Here is a 20,788-nt window from a genome sequence, read left to right on the forward strand (position 1 = left end):
GATAGATGTCGGTGGGTGTCGCTTTATTTTTGATACCGTTTATAGAATAACGGTATCGGTAGTAAGGTAAAGTCACCCAATGCGCTAGTTCCGTTCAGGGCCCGCGGTAATATTTTAATATGACGTTCTATTTAGTGCGTAAGGGTCGATGAACGATTTTTATCACCAAAATGAAGAACAACAAACATTTCCTGTGCTGTAAATTAATGTTTTATCGTAACCTAGGTATTAAATAAAAAGCTTAAAAAATCTTTTCGCGGCGTGAGTGTGTTTGTTTTTGGTGTTTCGGTGTAAACGATGGCTAACTCTCCGACGAGTATAGAGACGCAAATAGACAGTTTTCTGGAGCAGTTTAAGAGGAGTGCGTCGAAGGCTATGGAGGAACGGATGGAGTGGCCTGAGGGGCCTGCCCCGGCCGTGGTGAAGTCGCGGAGCAGCTGCTTCGCCCTGGACTCTGCCGTTGGTGAGTCCTAGACTATACTTGCAGCATGGGTTTGCCTTTAAATAGGTAATACTCTCAGTTCTTACTATATGCATTGAAGGTACTTATACTAAAGGCAGGGAAATGGCAATTTATATTAGGAGTATAAACAATACATTTCTTTACTTACTTATTTTAAATAAGTACTTAGTTACTTATAAGTAGGTATATTATGTAGTTAATGGAATTCATTTAACTAATCATAGGTATTATTAGGTAAAATTATGTACGTACATTAGTTATTTATTTAGGCACACTATACTTATTTAATATTTATCCTAACTATATATTAATATTATAAATGCGAAAGTATCTGTGTCTGTCTGTCTGTCTGTTACGCTATCATGCCAAAACTAGTGAACGGATTTGAATGAAATTTGGTATACAGATAGTCTAGACCATGGGAAAGAACATAGGCTATTTTTATCCCGGAATTCCCACGGGAAAACTTTTTAAGGCGAAGCGAAGCTTGCGGGAACAGCTAGTTTACTATAAAAACGAAAGGTTTAGAGGAAGAATTGTTTACAAATAGGTAGGTAAGTTTTATGTAACCTTACTTAAGTAGATATTGGAAAATCGCGTTTTTTATCAAGTGTAAAATATAGCTTGAGCCCACTGAGCCCTATGATGACGTTTGATTGACAGATTCTTATGTCTGGTAAATAAAGTTGGTTTTCCCTTGAAACCAATCAAATGTCAAATAGAACGAATGGTGTGACAGCTGTCATATGATTCATGTTAAGTAAGTACTTATATTAATTTTACAAATAAGCTTTTTCCCGCGAGCTTCGTAATCGCAGCTTCATCAAGGTTTCATTCGTAGGTTTCGCGTGAAAATATTTTTCACCTATATTTTTTGTCATCCCAAACTCACATCACAATCCTGAGGTCAAAAAAACAACAGTTCTGTTGATTTCTGTAACTTTCCTGTATCTAGAAGGTATAGGTACGTAGGTACTATAATACTGTGGTTGTACTAAGCTGATTTACAATTTTCACATTTACTTAGGTATCTGTTAGTGCTCTTTATTCGTCACAAAAACTAATACCTAGGTCCTTAGGCTACACCTGCATTTTAGAGCTATCATTCAATTCAACGAGATAAAGCGTTGATAACGTAGGACTCAGGAGGCTCTGCAATCCAATCTTTGTATTTCATCAATCAATAGAAACGCTTCCGGGGTTTTCCTGATAGACCGTACGAAATTAAATCATCCGTCAGACATGAAATGATGCCGACACTCTGTTTAAATGTTCATGATGAAGTGGCTTGTGCAGTATGCAGTAAGCATCGTACATACAAGGGAGTTCTCTGTGCCATAGATAGTTTCATCTCTCTCCTCATACTTTGTACTTTGGTAGGTACCTAGACCTACCTACAATACATAATCCAACCTAACTATGTAGCTATATAGGATCTAACGATTGAGATTAATATCCGCAGTAAGTACCTACTACTCATTCCACTTTTTTTAATTAAAAAAGTACCTGAACTATTTTGAAGACGACGAAAAATAGACTACTTACTTATAAATTCTCAAGACAATTAAATGAAAATATTAACATGACAATACAATAAAAAATACCGCTCAAAGGGTAGGAAAAAGGGGTCCTATACAATACCTAGCCGTTGCCGTCTAGCTAACCTAAGGCCCTACAGCAAGCAGGCAATTTAGTCTGTGCCAGGCTTGTTTCGCATCGTTGATCACCCCATCATGAATATTTCCTGCAGCCATTTTGATTCTGGCATCGCTAATGATTCTATTCTTAAAAAAGCTTAGTTAGGTACCACAGAGAAGCCTTCGGTAGGTTATAAGATACTGAGTTATTTGTAGTCAACGCAATGTGACTGTTGGCTAGTCAGTCACCCGCTTTTCGCATTTGTTGTACTGACGTGATAGGTCGCGATCCGTATCGCCGTTTTCGAATGAGAAAATAGTATTTAGGGTAGGTAGTAGGTACACATAACACATCTAGAATGCAGGTTTCCTCACGATGTTTTTCTTCACCGTAAGAGTTAAATACCTTATTTCTAAAGAATTCATTGGTATACGGTATACATGGCATAATTCGAACCTCACGAATTAAAGCTTTCAGCTTTATTTCCGTAACGCCACCAAGACGTAGAATTAAAGTCCGTAACCAAAAAGTTTCTATGGAGTCCTTTTTTGCTAATTTCCAAATTTCTTAGGACAAAAGTGGTTCAGAATTACCCCCTGAGTAACCCCTTTGGGCTTTATACCACTTTTGTAACAATCTGTAAATGGCATTGCTCGTTGCCTTATTGCATGCAGCAAAGGAACCCTGTTAAGTTACTTGTAGGTTTTCATCGAAGGATAAGCTCTTATGCGAGGAAAGGGCTACTATTACAAAATATTTATCGGTAAAGGTAGTTAACATACCTCGAAGGTTTTTTACCCTCTACAAAAAGACGGATATTATGAATGTACGTGTTAGAAAATGTCGACTCTAAATGACCCGATTTTTATTTAGATACGTATGTTTTTAGTTGGTAAGTAATATTCTTATATATAAGGAAGACCCAGACGGAGATGGCGGGACGACCTCGACAAGTTTTTACCTCAATGGCCGAAGGAGGCACAGGATCGGGACCGGTGGTCAATTTATAAGGAGGCCTTTGCCCAGCAGTGGGACACTAACCAGGCTACATTAAAAAAAAAAAAAGTAATATTCTGATGCATGGTTTTATTTAGGTATTGTAGTCTTCAATATTGCAAACGGCTAGTCTATTCCGGTAAATAATAGATGTCACTGGAACTTGTTTAGGTATTTCTCGTGAGTGTAAATATCTAAATATAATTACTAGCCTATTATTTTGTTTTTTTTTTTTAAATTGAATACTATTTTATGAACCTTTGACTTGTGTGATATTTTATCTTTTATTATTTTTTTAAAATTATTGTGATTTTTTGTATATTTTTTTCTAATATTTGTCAATTTATAAATTTCTTGTAAATAAATTTGTACGCCATAAGTATGGCAAAACATAGAGAAACTAACAATTTATATTTAAGACCATTGTATTACTAACCTATGTTTACAAATAAATACTTTGACTTTGACTTTGACTTTGATAAATTTACTTATACCGGTTAGTTAAGTAAAACACTTTAGTATAGATTCACACACAAGTTTTTAATAGAAGTATAGGAAGCCTTATATGGTGGTTGCTAAACACAACCATACCGCGATGTAGAAATAGTACATCAGCGCCATCTAGTGAAAATCACGGTAAACAAATTCTTTAAACATATCGCCCCCCAAGGACTATTAATGTCCTTAATAACAAGTAAGATAATCTTGAAAGTATCACAATAATTAAGGAACAATGCAATATTTTGTAGTTAGTATTTAGTGCTTACAATTAACTTGACATAGAATTTTAGTAAAAGAGGTGGTAAAAAATTTCAGTATGTTAAAAATCAAATTCAACGAATGTAGGACAATAGCTACACTAAAGATGTACCTACATTCTATGTTGTCTACAGATTTAAATGTGTATAAAATCAAATCAAGTAAATATAAGTTCAGTAACAATAGTTTTCTTAGTGTCCATAACCATTTTCATTTCGAAATTATCACTTTATGCATCTTTAATGTTCACATCACTTTGAAACTCTTAAACACATTGAGGAATTTCACTCATCACTAGTTCACTATGAGAAGACCACTTGTGTAAGGACAAGCCTCCGCGTGAGAGACGCTGTGTCATTCGCTTTCGTAGCATTACTGAATGTTTCTCAGTGGATGCTCTCATCAACAATTCATCTATGTTATGTGTCTTCAAAGTAGCTTCTTTTTCAGTTAATTCTTCGCGTTCACAATGTGCAATTTCGTGTAAGGTACGCATCGGTGTAAGTAAATCTCGTGTATCTTGTTGTGAAGGTGGATAAACAAGAAGCTCTTCATTAATGTTGTTTGTTTTCACAGGTTTGGCGCTTCCATCATCGACAAGTTGAAGTTTAGTATTTATTACTGCATGGTCAGGTAAGTAGTAGGGTTTTCCACCATCTAATCTTTCTTTTTCTGTTTCAGGTACTTTCTCCGTGTGTAACTTCTCTTCGTATTTCTTCATGAATTTATTCTTAATTTCAGGTATTTTTTCCAGTTGTAGTAATTGTGTTAGTTCAGCGTTTCGAGTGTAAGTTTTCTTGTGTTGCTCTTCACACTGAATCTCTTCATTAGTCATCGACTTCTTTTCAGGTAAGTACTCTTTTTTGTCTCGGAACTGATCTACTTCAAACTTTATATGTGCCACAACAATATTGTGTGGGTGTGCATCAGTTGGTGTAACTCTTCCAGATATGATCCAGCCCAGTCGGGAATTGAGAGCAATCAAGGAGTTGTGTCTTTTTATTCCATCTAGGATTATTTGTGCGTGTACTTCTGCACCAAGCAATACGTCTATAGATCCTGGCTTGTAATATTGTGGATCGGCAAGTTTCATACATTCATGAGAAGGCCAGGTATCTTTAGAGAACTCTTGTGATGGTAACAAGGAGGAGAGTTTTTTGAATACGTATGCGTTGGTTGTGATTTGTGTATCTTCGTTTTCTTGTGTTGAGCATAGTGTCAATTTCACCATAGACTTTGTGGATACCACTGATGTGTCTGATATGCCTGTGATTTTGCCATCTACATAAGTTAGATCAAGGCCAAGAAGTTGTGCAGCTGCTTCAGTGATAAAAGACGCCTGTGATGCTTGATCAATAAGCGCTCTTAGTGTGTGCGTTTTTCCATACTTTGAAGTAACTGATATCAAGGCAGTCGCTAAAATAACCTGTGCGCTGTTGCATGTGTTTGTGATGGTCTGAGTCTTCAATGTCACCGCTTCATCTTTCTCAGGTTCTTTTTCAGCTGTTCTCACGTTATCGTACGTAACGTGCAGTAAAGTATGATGACGTCGACCACATTTCCTACAGCTTGTGATAGAGCGACAGTCTTTCAGTCTGTGTCCCTTGACTAGGCAATTAAAACAGATCTCGTTTTCCTTTATGAATTCTTGTCTTTGTGGTATATCTAGTGCGGCAAATTCTTTACAGTGGCAAACATAATGATTCTTGTGACAAAAAGTGCATTCTATTGTGTGTTCTTCAGTGACAAATGATTTTACGGATGTAGCCTTTTGTGTTTGTGGTGGTGGTCTTATGTACTCTGGTTTGTATGTTATTTGTGATTTGGACATCATTTCCATTGATCTGAATCTAGTTTCTAAGTACGCAGATAGTTGTGTGAATGTGGCTATGTCAGTAGAAGATCCAAGTGACTGTTCCCAAAGCTTGTGAGACTCCATATCGAGCTTTGCAACAACAATGTGTACTATAATCGCATCCCAGCTACAGGTATCAATCTGAAGGTTTTGTAATGAATTTAGGCATTCCTTTGTGGTGTCGAGTAAATCTTTTGTACTTCGAACACATTCATTCGATATCTTCTTCTGATTGAGTAGGCGATTAAGTATTGTGTTTACAATAATTCGTTTGTTATTGTAACGATCCTCTAACGTTTTCCATGCTGCGTCATAGTTTGCATCTGTCAGTGAGAAGTGCTTGAGTAATTGTTGGGCTTCTCCTGTTAGGCTAGATTTCAGGTAATGGTGTTTTTCTATCTTTGATAAGTCAGTGTCATTGTGTATTAGTGCTATGAATAAATCTCTGTAACTCATCCAATCATTGTAATTTCCGGAAAAAGTGGGTATTGGTATGGGCGGTAACTTTGTGCGTTTGATAGAAGTTGTGTCATTATTCGCAGCGTTTTCTGTTGAACACTGTTGTGTATCTTTCTTTGTGAGTTCTATCAAACAATCTTTCAGTAAAGTTTTCAGGTCTAAGTAATGTTCTTCCGCTGTATCGAAATTCTCGTGTATGTTAAGTCTTATTTCTGCTAGGACCTCATCTGTGACTGTATTATTGATCTCGTTGTATTGTGTGTTAAACAATGTCCAATAACCTTCAAGTGTTTCCATCCGTGTTTCGATGTAACCCACTGTGTATCTAGTCTTAGGCGTCTTCTTAGTGTTACTTAATAGCTTAGATATTCTTTCTGATAAGAGACGTTGTGATTGACAAAGTTTCTCCATAGTTTCAAATCAGTCCGAAATCAATAATAAAACTTCAAATTTTCAAAGTTCAAAATTCGTTCAAATTTTGTCAGAGTCCAAAATCGCAGAAATTTTTCTAAGTGTTTGAAAAAAGCACTAGGATCAAAGGTCAACTTCAAAACAAGTGACGATTGCTCTGGTACTCTTTTTACTTACCCAGAGATCACGACTTTACCACTTTTTCACTTTGGCACATTTCACATTTGTCACATTTTATATTGCACTTTTTACATTTATCCGCTTCCGAAGGACCAAATAGTTAAGTAAAACACTTTAGTATAGATTCACACACAAGTTTTTAATAGAAGTATAGGAAGCCTTATATGGTGGTTGCTAAACACAACCATACCGCGATGTAGAAATAGTACATCAGCGCCATCTAGTGAAAATCACGGTAAACAAATTCTTTAAACACCGGTCATACCATAGAATCCGTTGTACCGTTTCATCCATGCTTACATTTAGCAGTAGCACAGAATAATAACTAGTAGGTACCCTTTAGGGACACTCTGTAGGTTAGGTAGATGCGACTACCAAATGGTCGGCATAGCAGTTAGGGACACTAGCTACTAGTGACCCAAACTTCTATGCCGAAGGTCCCGGGTTCGATCTCCGACCGGGGCAGATATTCGTAGTACCTACTCGGGTATTGGGGTTAATATTAATATATCTATGTCTTGTATCTAGGTAAAGTAAAGATAGCTATTCGATACCCAAATAGGCTCTGCCTAGCTTGGGGTCGAATGGCCGTGTGAGAGATCATCGCAAAAAATATTATTATTTTAGGTAGGTACTACAGATACTACTACAGGTAGGAAAGAAACAGATAACTACCCCACACTTTCTATGTTGGTTGGTTCTTACTTTATACTTACACTTTAGAGAGGTAGTAGATGGGCAGTTCTTCTTTTTAACCTACATAACTTAGTCTCCATCAGTTGTGAAGAAAAAATCATGAGTTTTTCAAATATTTATTTATTTATTTATATTTCAGCGTGCATTGTACTAAAAACACAACGGCTGTGCACGTTTACAAAAATATAAATTTATATTTTTGTATTTAAAATTACGTTACAGAGTGGTAAATCCGCGTGACAGAGGTGTATTTCATACGAATCTTGGCTGTCTCCCACCACTTCATCCTGCGCATATTCGATAATGTTACAAAAAATATATATGACGACATAAAATATAAAAATTTATTTAAACTCCAGAAGATATTACCTATTTAGTAAAACAAAATATATATTTTTAAATGATTTCAGAAATATTTTAAAAAAATGTTGAAAAATTGTCTTTTACTACCTAATGTTTTAGTAATTACATTCTGTCACGTAGGTTGCCATTTAAAATATTTGTTTGAGCCACTCGTCCTTATTGCCATCGATCAGAGTTTAGGTCTCCTTTTCCCCTTGGTAAGATTTCCCCTTTGAGATCCAGACACCGCGTATCAGCCACCCGCAAAGTGTGACAGGAGGTGCGTGTGTTTATTCGGCGACAGCTTCGTCACGTAGGTAATTGTTAAAATAAAATACAATTAAATTATTATTTTGTTATTTACTCATTAGTAATAACAATTACTTTGCAATCAACATGTGAATATTACACTTTATGTTACTGTTTAAATGCTAATCGACTTTGCAACACATTTTACCCCTCTGTCACACGACAAATCTGTCACATTCTTACGAAACACTCCAACCTGAGGAAATTCATCAAAGAAAAATTGAAGAGAAACTACACGTTTTGGTTAAAGTAAGAAGCGAAAGGAACGTCCAATACACTTGCGCTGCATTAATAAAAAGTTTCGTTTGTGAAAAAGGTAATTTCGTGCTATTGTTCTCAAGAACAGACGATAAATGTGGTAGACTGTTTAATATGGTGGAGAATGATTTATCGGATGTTTGATGATAACATTAAAGTCCTTCCAGCTTCTAAGGCAATTAAAAAAGGAAAGAGTATTTTTTTCAAGTTCTAAGAGCCACTGCTGTATTTTCGAAATATGGCTGGTTAAAACTTTAACAAATTACGTAATTTTCCATTAAGTTACTTAAATTTTAGGTTGCCGAAAATATTATTTGTGCAGATAAACACTATTTTATGTAGTTGAAACAAATTTGTCCTTTAAGTTCCTGAAATACGGATATTTCACTCTCCAGAGGTTCTCAAGTGTGATTTCATTAGTTATACTAACAATTAAGATATATCCACTAATTTTTTTGACTAACTTGAAACCATAATGATTTATAAGTAAGTTACTAAATTATTATTTTTAAATAAAACTGTTTTATTCCAAAACGCTGCCGCATATTTAATAGAATAACAACTCTGTCACATCGTTTACCACTCTGTAACGATGGGTGTCTCCTGGTAGTCAACTTATTTTTGGTCGTTTACATGTTCTGTTATAAATAGTGCAACTTTGGAAAAATCATATTAAATTTAGTCATTGATGTTAACGTCTATGCTGTTAATTTTTGACTGTAATTAGTAGCGAAAAAATATTTATAGCAAAAACAAGCTTCATTTTAGCTGAAATTGTGACAGAGTGGTAATAACTACTTAATAAATATTTTGTTATTACTAAAAATCCATTCCTTCATATGTTTTCTAAAATGGTATTTTGTTTATTATGGTATCAAAAAAGTTTCATTTTAATCGACGAAGACTATTTCGATAAAAAAAAATAAAAGATTCTGTGACGAAGGTGTAATTTTCTTTGCCTTATCCACGTATTATGTTCTGAAAATCTTGAAAAAATACTTAAACTTCGCGGCCAACCATCTTTTTCGATAGAATAGAAATGTAGCTATCATAAAAATTATTAGAGTTCACCAAAAAGCTAAAGTATTTTTTTTCAAATTCGGGATAATTTTTTACCCATTATGTAGGTTAAAAAGAAGAACTGCCCAGATATCGATCTGTTTATTGGTGGTTTCCGCGTTATTATTAGCCTCTGCGGTGGCAGGTGGGTCATGGACTCATGGTGGCGTGTGGTGGTTAAAGTGTACTTACCAAAAAAAAAAAGTTATTTTACGCATAAGGCTGGCCGCATTAAACTACACAACACACGTTTTCCGTATTAGATTTCCTAATGCACAATTTTGAATTGGAATTCCGTAAGACAAACGTTCGTTTTTCTTTAATTGTTCGCGCCGGCTACGGCTTGAAAAAAGTGAACGTGTGCTTCATTAAATGCATTTTCGACTGATTCAATGCAGTCCGAATACAGAAAAACAATCGAAAATTGAATAAGTACAGAAAACGTGTGTTCGCGGCCAGCCTAAAACCCGTGCCACAGAATAATAACCAGACTTGCATCGGAACTGTATACAATAAATTTTAGAACAAAGTTAAGAAAAATAGATTAAAATTACTAAATAGCTAAAGCTAAAGATCGCATCCAGTGGCGTGCTTTGGGAGAGGCCTACGTCCAGCAGTGGACTGCTATAGGCTGATGATGATGATGATTGGAAATAAATAGGTACATTTTAATTTTACCCGGTAGGTAGGTGTTCCGCGATGAGTCTACAAATAATATCTTTCACAATGACCTAAACCTAGAACACCTTTAAACTATTGATTTTTTTAATGAAATTTGCAGTAAATAATTAATTGCCTTGGAGGCGAGTAAAATAAATTTATTTTCCTAATTATTAAGGGTGCATGATTCTACTAAAAATACAAAAACGCCTAGTTCTACGCTTAAGCTACGGTAATTTTTTATGATTGATTGAGATCGATTAGAAAAATAAATACTTACTTCAATAGGTTTTAAGTTTATTGCTATACATAAGTACACTGATACATGTTATTATACACTTATAAAATTCCACTTTGTATACGTCGTTACGTTTCTTATGTGTTTTGTTTCTAACATGTTTGGGCTCTTCTCCGTTAAAAGTTCAAATTTCGCGCACTTTTTAGCTTCTCTGTGATGGCGTCGTAGCGGATGTTCGCTTCACCAAAGCGCCCCTGGCGGCCGCGCACTGTACTATTGACGTGTTCTACGGCGTCCTCCGACTTTATTCACGGAAAGCGATCGCCATATTTGCTTCCGTAAATGAAGTGAAATATTCGTACATTTCTCGTCAATTATGACTGCAATGTAGTAATGGAGTGAAGAATAATACAGTGCAGTGCGTATCTAACGTTGGTGATACTATTTTTGCGATCTCGGCAAGTGTTTTAACGTGAAAAAGGTAAGTTTAATTCTTCCTCTGTCATGACTATATGGCCCAATATTCCACGGGAGTTCGATCCGCTATGCGATAATGAAACTTAAAAAACGCGATTAAGGTTAATAATTGCATGATTTTTGTTATGTTTATTTACATGAAATTTGAAAACTTCTCGCGGTTTTCTCAATCTGCCTTTACACGGTGCAGAAAATGTGAAATCCCACGTCTAGAAGGGCGGGTTGTCTGTACATAGTCATACGTAGGTACATGTGGTTTTACGTGTGCCGTTGCTTTGTAGGATGTCGTTTGAGAAGATGGAGGTGGTGAATCCTGCGGAGAAGGAGGCGAGTGAGGTGCTGCACTCGCTGCTGTCGGTGGAGCGGCGGAGCGTGGACAGCAAGGAGGCCATCATCGTGTCCATCCAGCAGGACAGCGGCGAGTACGGCGAGGGCGCGCAGTGGCACACGCCCGTCATGGGGCAGCACTCCGTGTTTGAGATGTCCGGCCAGCAGAATATGCAGCAGCATAACTACAATGGCCATCAGGAGCAGGTACTGTTTGATGTGTTTTACAACTAGTGCTCCGAGTTACTCATTAATTTGGGAGAAAAATTGCATCACTAAACAACTCTAACACATTTGCAAATCATTGAAGAATTCATTCCGTCAACTTTGGTTGAATTCATTTGATACTACTCGGCCTAAGTATATTTGTCTCGACCGCATCTGAAGTAGGGCATGCAATACCGCAATACCGGTATCCGTAATACCGGGATCCCGGACAAAATTCCCGCTTTTTTCAATACCGGTATTGAAAGTTAATACCGGTATTGAAGTAATACCGGAATCGGACTTTTTTAGGCTATAAATAAAGCGATTAAGATTTAGTTAGCCTTGTGTTCCTATATACTGTGAAAGCGCACTTGTTCCCAACCGTTTAATGCAGTTTTCGGCTGCTAGAAATCTACTGTTGACCATGCGAAAACCGGCACCGGATGTAAAAAAATAATGTATTCTAAAATTTATACTCTAAAACTTAATTCTCGTAAAAATCTACAACAAAATACAGAATATGATTGCATTTTCTTGTTTTATTTTGATGTATACGACCTTTAAACACAGTATATGCCATTTATTACAAGGAAGTCTAATACCGGTATTAATACCGGGATCCCGGTATTGAATTGTAATACCGGAACTCAATACCGGTATTGAAAATTGTTCCGGTATTGCATGCCCTAATCTGAAGACTATTCGAAATATCGAAGTAACTTACCTGTATCCGAGGTATTTTTCCTCGCAGAACAATGTGTAGTCAATTAAAATGGATGTGCATTTTTAGCCCTGTTATATTATTTTTTAAATAGGTAGTTTGTATTCACAATGCTGGACATACAATAATCAAGTTTAAACTAATGTTTTCAGGTGCTATGGCAAGGGCATACAATACAAGTTGAGAATGGTGAGAACCTGCAAGCAATGGGTGGCGGTAATTACATGGAGTTTGGAGCCAATCCTAATGTGGACGGGGAGGGTGGAGAGATGGAAATTGCCGAGATAAAACCCAAGGTGGAGAAGAAGACTGTCATTAAAAAGAAAAAGAAAGGAGGAGACTCGGACAGTGATGATGAAGTCATTGATAATAAACTGGAGGATAATCCAACTCAGGTATGTTGATGTATTCTATTTTGCTATGATTTTATATAAAGATAAGTTGTAGGCCAAAAGTAAGTTTGGATCCTAGAAATGAAACATATATTTTATAATTTATCAATATTTACAGCCTAGTCTTGAATATTTACCCTCTTTCTACAAAAACTAGGCCCATGTGTGTAAAATACTATTCACATATTGGCTTTGTTTTGTGTTGTAACTTACTGTTTAGTTTAGTAATTATTAATTTACCTACTCAATTACTTATTCACTTACCCACAGCTTCTACAAATGACAATTTATAATTTTCAGGTGGAAGACAGACTTGGCAGGGGTTGTGACTGCAAGGACAACTGCTACCGCGGGTTGAATCCGGAGGCAGTGTACCGCCACCGCCTCAACATCGCGGAGCTGACAAAGAGTGAGCACGACATGTATCTGATGGGCATCACCATGGCCAGCCTGGCCAACCCGGCCGAGACCTCGCGCCACAAGGTCAGGAGGAGACTCAGAGCTTGCTATGTCTACCAGGGCAGAAAGGTTTGTCTTGAAGCATTTTTGTATCTCGAAAATGTTACCCACTATCAACTGAAACGTATCAGGCAGCACGTGATGACGCACGGCGTGGCCCCGCGCATCCACGGGAACGTCGGCAAGAAGCCCTACAACACGTTCACGCTCGACATCTACAAGCACGCCACCAACTTCTTAAAGGAGTACCTCAAGCAGCACGCGAGCTCACCAAAGGATGTTCAGCCGTCCGGCGAACAAGGCAAAAAGAACAACAGCAAAGCAGTGTACATCCAAGGTGACTCTCGGAAACACTTGTTTGAGGCATACAAGGAGTATGGGGAAATTCTGGAGCCCGGAGTGAAATTGATGGGCTACTCCACCTTCAGGCAGTTCATGAAGGATCAGTTCCCGCAGGTCAAGTTCTGCACCAAAAAGACTGAGCCGCCGAAGGAGTTGGTGCCGTTCCGCAGCGGCAAGTGCATGAGCTACGACAAGAACAAGGACCCCGTGCGGATCCAGCAGGAGAAGGAGAAGGCGGACGCCAAGAAGGCCGCCATGGACGCCAAGAAGAAGCAGGAGGAGCAGGAGCAGCGCGAGCAGCAGGCGCAGCACCAGGCGCAGCAGCAACAGCAGCAACAACAACAACAACAGCAGCAACAGCAACAACAACAGCAGCAGCAAGTGCAGGTGCAGGTGCAGCACCAGCAGATGCAGTCGCAGCCGCACGTGGTGATCCACCAGCAGCAGCAGCAGCCGCAGCAGATGCAGCAGCAGATGCTGGTGCCGCAGGTGTCCCAGCACCAGCAGGTGCTGCAGCAGGGCGCGCACCTGCAGCCGCTGGGCGTGGCCGAGGGCGAGCAGCCCGTGGAGATGGCGCAGCAGGTCATCCCGCTGGCGGTGGTGCAGCAGCCGCAGCAGGCCTACATCGTCACCCCCGTGTCGCACTTCCAGACGCGCGTGCAGGGCACCTGGTACCGGCATTGACAGCACGACGGCGCCTCGCTGGCGGGCGGCGCGGACGACGACACCATCGTCTACAATGTCAACTAGACCACTCCCTGTACCACAGTAACGATGGATACCACTTGACTGATGCTATTGACACTCGTGAAAGGGTGGACTCAGATTTTTATTGGCGTATTACCCGAGTGGGTGCACATGAATTGGACAAATTGGATATAAGAGTAACTTCGGCAATAATTAATAAGTACCATCTCGGAAACTCAGTATTGTTTGTAGACACTTTATTTATAGTGATAGGTTTAAGTTATTTAGCCCTATAGTTTCGCTGCGAGAGTGAGTGATTTATGTGTGGAACATATTTTACACAACCCATATATTATGTGCATTAATTTCTGTAAATATACCATGAAGGGAAAACGAGCAGATTTTCAGTAGATTTCTCTCCTGACAGGATTCAGAGAATTAACTTAAGTAAGAAGTATCTTATGAATTGGAATTTGGAATATACCTAATCGTAAACAAAGTCCTTATAAAATATGTATTTATTAACTTTTACATAATTATTTTCTACTTATCACAAACTTGGGATTGGGATTGATTTTATGATTATAAAAATGGAATATAGATATTACTTGACTCTCTAAGCGTGAACTATATTATGATATGTATACCATAGGAAACCAATCTATGATAGCGGTAGCTACGTATTTTATATGAGGTTTTAATTCCCTTAGTAGGTTTAACAATAAATTATTTTATTAATGCTGATGGTATCGTGAATTCATGAATGGTGTGAACTGAGTAGTGACATTTTAGTGTGTATATTTAAACTCATTGTATGTGTAAGCAACACTCAAACCTGCGGTTAATATGAACTAACATTACTTGTATCTGAACGTTCCTTGAACATAAACAGTAAAATTTTAGAAAACGTGAGAATTGTATAACATTTTGAGTGTTGATTAAATATACAATTCTTATTTTTTTAAGATATATGGTTATCTTCATACGTTTCATCACCGTTTATAAACCAAGGAAAAGCTTTACGTGATTGTGTATAAAAAAACATTTTATAGTGCCTTTAAATAAACTGGAAACAGTAACTGCAGTCGGCGTAATTATATGAATTTGAAGGCTGCTGATCGCAAATTGACAAAAAAATATTAAAAGTCCACTCACTTCTCAAACAAATAATTTATTTTATTCGGGTACAATAATCACAACTATACATAAGCTCCAATTAATTTCCTCATGAACAGTTTTACACATATCACAATGTTTTTTTAAAGATTTGGAGAAGACCTTAATTTGCATTCAGGCAAAAATAACTAGTGACATCTATTTGAATACATATAAGTAAATAAGTAATTTTAGGATTGTATATCAGCTCCAATATAGCATGCTAGGTTATCTATACAAAATGAAGTACATAAACGTATATATTTTGTATATAAAATGAACTAAATTGGCTGAAGTGTCCAATATTTAAAAAAAAAGAACAGTAGGCTTTCTTACAGTATAACTTAGTAATGTTATAACGTCCGCAGATAAAGATGCAATGTAAAATTGGCGGCCGTTAAACTGGAAGTAGGAAGGAGCATTGATATAAACAGAACAGTAGATGTTTTACAAGTTTTATATAAAAGATAAAAACGGCTATAAGTTTTATTTAAGTTTCCGCTAGAGGCGCCACTTAGTATGCGAGAAACGTTTACTTATAGTTTATGCATAGTCTAAAAACCCTGTAGGAACTAAATCTACAAGATAGCCTGAGTCCGTCCGCCATTTGTATATTGCTTCTTTATCAACGCGCGTTATAACGTTTGTGTGGAAATGTCAATCAACCCGTGTTCTGAATATAAAGCCTTACCGTGGAGTAGTATAGGATGCTTTCAGACCATTTGGAGGTTTAGAAATCTCATCATTGGGGGCTAGTTATCAGAATAAATTCAGTAGGGAAGTATCGTTATTAACATGGTATGGCGCAGTGGCAGCATCCTAAACTAATTGCATCTTACCAGTAGCAGCAGGCCAGAAAGAGGCAAATAATTTGCCGCTATTCTTACCAATGGAAGGTATCTTATGACTTGCATAGTCCCCATATTCCATAGTATCGGGGCATACTACAAGCAGTTTTTAAACGCCGCTAAGATGCTAAAGATCTTTTCTTGTGTAATTGATAAACTATATTTATATTTGAAATCCTAAGTGTAGTTAGTACAGAAATGTGCCTAGACATATGCTTATCCATGTATGTATTTTTATAGTGCAATAATAATAAATTTCGAAGGAAAGATGATTGACTGAATTTCACTTGCAAATACGTATTGAGTTAGATTTTCAAGTCTGTTAAATTTAAGAACGATAGGTGCGTGTTGAAATATATTTACTAACAATTTATTTCAGAGCAATACAAATTCAAAAATAAGTAAACTTTAATCTTACGCTTATGTAATTTTGCCTTTTCATGTCGAGAGCCTTTTGGATATACTTTTACCAACAAAACTTTTACATTGTATTAATTGTATAATTGAGTCTAATGATAAACCAGTGTTCATTTACTGTTATTTGATAATTCAACCGAATGCTGGATAACATGTTTAAAGATTTTTGTGAGGTTGATTTCATATTTTATTATTCAATATGTATTTGCCTTTTTTGCTTCGAACCTCCTGCCCTAAGCAGATAATTGGTATCTGTTCCAAAACTTATATCGTAGAAAGTCATAATGTGATAGAAAATAAACTTTTATACGCTAAGACTTGGACGTATTTTATTTTATAACAACCCAGCACCCTGAAACTCTCAATGACTGCCACCAATACGGTAAAAACAATCATCATCCATATTGGTCGTCATTTACACTTGTAAAAACTGTTTCCGCACCCTAAAAATAATTAATCATTACCATTATTGAGGTTCGGTACTTATTGTAGAAATTGTCTTTGTGTTTGTGCATTTATTTCTTTAAAATAAACAAACGTGTATAATTTGCATTACAGCTTTGGTCTGAAAAAAAGCTGTCAAATTGATCACCATTATTTTAACTCGGGCCAATGGGTCCGAATTGAAATGTGTTTATCCACAATCATTAGGCCCTTCCTCGTCTGCGGCTCCCACGACTTCCTCCAATCAGTGGGTCGTTGCAGCCGCCGGGTGCGCCTGCAAGTGCGATGAACGGCTCATTGCCCAGCACAGATAATATATATATCTATATCTATGCAGATATATATCTGTGTTGCCCAGCCATCGGGTTAGTAAACGGCGCGGGCGCAACTCTAAACAAAAGTCATTGTTTCGGTTTCATTCGGGCAGTATAACCGCGGCGCGGTGGTCGGTGGGCGCGCCGGCTGATAGTGTAGACTGTAGACCCTGGACTGACTCGATATGAAGTTCTGGAGATGCAGCTCCAAGGTGGAACGACGCGCCGCCGCTCTCGGTGAGATACTTTTCTCTCTGATCGTATAAACTACCGATGAAATAAATATACAGTCGGATATTGGCGTTAATTGACGGTTCATTTCACAGCAGTGTTAAATATGAAGAGAGATTATTTATTGAATTAACCCACTTTTTGTCTTTTGCCATTTATCTTCATTGAATATGATGATATCCAAATCTTCGTTGAAGTACGTAAGTACTACGTATAATTGAATGTAAATAGTTAACTTTTAACGTGCTCATGTATCTTGTTACTATTTTGTAACATCGCGAAGCAAAGCAATCGTTTTAATTTTTGTTTCATCATTGAACAACATGAAATATATCCTTCTTTCTTGTTCGCTCCGCTCATGTGGATAGATAATTTCTTTTTTTTGTTTCTAATAATGTAATTTTAATTGCTACATTATTAAAGTTATGGTCAGCCAATTACTTGCTACACTATAAAACAGATAGGGTACAATTGTCTGTATTGATCAATTTATGTTAGAGCTGGCTTCAAATGTTTAGGTAATTGTTTTGCAGAAACCCCGGTAGTTTATAAAATATATGATGTGCTATTTTAGCAAATCAATGGTTCTACAGAATGCTGATGTTTTACATACTTATGTAAGTAGGTACAAATAATATATCATAAGTAACTACTTATGTAAATTTACACTCATTACCTCTTAGAAGACTTGTATAGTTACTATGAGTGATAATAACATTTCTACTACAAATCGCTGCATTACACTGTACTGTCACAGCAAGTTAACAAACTTTTAACTAAAGTTTATAGTTTCTTTAGGAAATTGTAAATTGAAAAAAAACGACAATTCATTAATAATTATTAAGTATATTTATTTCACTGCAAGAGAAGGGCGTGTATCTATGAGAGTAAATAGATAGCTTGTAATGTAGACTCAACCGTTACGTCAATAAGACGTTATTAGCTCTCATTTAGAATACTTATTTATCATCTCATCACATAACCTTCGGCAGCTTTATTTGTGGACTAGGTTTTGTGTCTACAGTGTTGTGTTCCTGCAGATCTAGAATCATCAATACAGGTTCACAACTGGACATGATACGTCTTTCCGACCGGCAGTAGGTACATTATTATGATTAGGCACGTCGCGTCGTAAATACCTACGATACATTTTGATACGAGAGTTCCTATATACGGTAGAATAGAATAGGGCACAAATGAAAATCTTTTAAAACCACAACACCCACTAGTACCATCTTACCCCAAATCTTCCGATTTCGCCTTCCGATTTTTATCTCCATCAAAACCACTTGTCGTTATGTGCGGTTTAATTTGAGCTTGTTTGCTGGTTTATTTCGAGAAGCGGATACAATAGTTAAGCGTTAACTTTGCATCTGCTTATGTTGTGCACTTTTACTTACTTTTCCTATTATGTCCCTACCCCTTGTAATCATAAGTTACTTAATTACGTATACAAAAGGTTCGTAAACTTCGTCGGCTGGCGTGCCAAAACTGCTGATTGCCTGATTAGGAAGGTCAATCACGCAATACCGCAAGTTTATACATTATCAAGGCTAGAGTTAGGTGAGTGTCCTTACTAGGGTTGGCAGCGAGTGGTGACCACCTGACTGATTGCTATGCGCGTCGCGGACTCCATTGTTCCCGCCGCATTGTGGCAGGGCCTGCCTGTCTGAGGGTGCCGTCGGCTAATTAATAACTACTCGGCTACCAGACGTTGGCTCAGCGTTTATGAATTGAGAAATGCTTTTAGATTAAATATGAAAGTCAACATTAAGAATATGAAGTATTTGGGTCGGGTAGTTCATAGGTACTTTTTGCAGATTTTTCGGTTATAATCCATAACTTTCATTTTATTTGAATTTTATTACACAATAATTTACTTACCCTTCAGAGGTCGCCATGTTTTCTTTGGGGCCGTCCATTAATCACGTGAGGTCGTTTTTCTCATTTTTTGGCCCCCCCCTCCCCCCTGGTGATATTTGGTGAGGTTTGGGACCAACCCCCCCTCCCCCCCCCTGGATCACGTGTATTTTTTTGGAAGTCTATGTAAAGGCAATTTTTGACTAGAAAAAATATAGGTCAAACTACAAATCGTTAAAATTTTTGCGCCGTTCAGAAATACCTAATATTTGACAAAAAATTAATACACGTGATGTCTAACGAGAACCCCCCCTCCCCCCTCGTGATGTTTCGTGAGGTTTTCAGTACCCCCTCCCCCCCCCCCTTTGAGCCTCACGTGATTAATGGACGGCCCCTTTGAAGTTACAACAAGTCACGTAGCCTAGCTACACCCTACACCTACATTACCGGTCGGGTAAAATGGGGCGCTACTTGCTCATGTTCTAGATCCACTCGCCACGGGTGAGCCTCCGCACCATCACCAGGATCCGCAGCGATAGCCAACATGTCTGTTGAAAAATCTAAATAGCGACGTTCGATGAAGCGGGCAATGACGTCACCGCTAATCAGGAGGATTGGGGAAGTGAGGGTCAGAGGTCATGACCAGAGGAGCATTTCGCACCTCTTTCAGCGCCAAGCAGTCGCCAGCCAACAGTTAATACATTCATAGGTAATACTATGCATATAGAGTGAAATGTTATCAGTGACACTTTCTTTTCATTATGGGGGAGAGTATACATGTATTTGAAACCCTGTGATATAGGTGCATTACCTACATGAGTATCCATGTACCTAACTAAGTATGTTTGGATTAAATCCTGTTGAGTTTTTGACCCGTAATCCGTAGAGAGCATATAAGTATGTACCTAGTGGCATTTATAAAAATGAAGTGATTACTAGCCGCGGCCGGCCGCTGTGGGTAATCCAATCACGGCAGCGCATGCTTCCTGGAGTAAGAAATAGATGCAAAGGTACCAGTGTTGCCAACCTAAAACAGTTTCTACTTGGTAATGGAATATACCAACATCTATCGGATATCGGAATTACTTCTTCTCTGTATTTCTTTCTAATACCTATTTTATTAATTAGGCATTTATTATTCATCCGGCCATTTGACGCCGGTCTCTGCTGATCAGTTAGATTGATCATGTAATCATCATGATCTTCATCAGGTACCTATATATTTTTGAGACCCTGTGATGGTCAGATTCGCGAGCTTCCTTTTCGGGTGTTCATAAAATTTACATAAGGCTCATTTAATTGATTGTACTATCAAAACGTACGATTAGCGTTTCTTTAGATTTTATTATTGTTGGTGCAACAAGTCTTCTCTAGTATGGCAATGTTATCCCGTCTAAAAATAGGGCAGAGCCGTGGTGCCGGACATTCACTCAGTTACCTGACCCGACGAGGGCCAGACTGCTATATTTCAGGAACATAAACATTCTTAACACGAACTAAATATTTATTATTGTGCTTAGATTTATATATGTTTCTGCAAACTATCTATTGTTCTTGACGACGGAAGAGAAGCCATTGTTGCTG

General features: G+C 37.7%; 2 protein-coding genes across 5 annotated transcripts in view; both read left to right on the forward strand.

Annotated features, from left to right (window-relative positions):
• Window positions 1-22: 22 nt before the first annotated feature.
• Window positions 23-20,788, forward strand: part of LOC105394191 (guanine nucleotide exchange factor DBS) — a 76,100-nt gene continuing 55,334 nt past the window's right edge. For 2 of the 4 annotated variants that reach the window (XR_007268289.1, XM_048633376.1), the window contains exon 1: window positions 23-463. Coding sequence is in view for 3 of the 4 variants with exons in the window: in XM_048633376.1 (XP_048489333.1) it covers window positions 298-463 (166 nt within the window). In the remaining variant the exon portion in view is untranslated. Of the gene's footprint in view, window positions 464-17,203; window positions 17,351-20,788 lie in introns of those variants that run through there. The other 2 variants (XM_048633370.1, XM_048633374.1) reach the window with 2 other exon arrangements.
• LOC119692420 lies at window positions 10,558-16,672 on the forward strand. Its single transcript, XM_038113058.2, has 4 exons — window positions 10,558-10,804; window positions 11,082-11,334; window positions 12,208-12,450; window positions 12,748-16,672. Exons 2-4 carry the CDS (start codon window positions 11,083-11,085, stop codon window positions 13,930-13,932), a joined length of 1,680 nt encoding a protein of 559 aa, XP_037968986.1. The 5' UTR covers window positions 10,558-10,804; window position 11,082; the 3' UTR covers window positions 13,933-16,672.

This window comes from Plutella xylostella, chromosome 5 (assembly GCF_932276165.1).
Source record: "Plutella xylostella chromosome 5, ilPluXylo3.1, whole genome shotgun sequence".
Classification (NCBI taxonomy): Eukaryota; Metazoa; Arthropoda; class Insecta; order Lepidoptera; family Plutellidae; genus Plutella; species Plutella xylostella.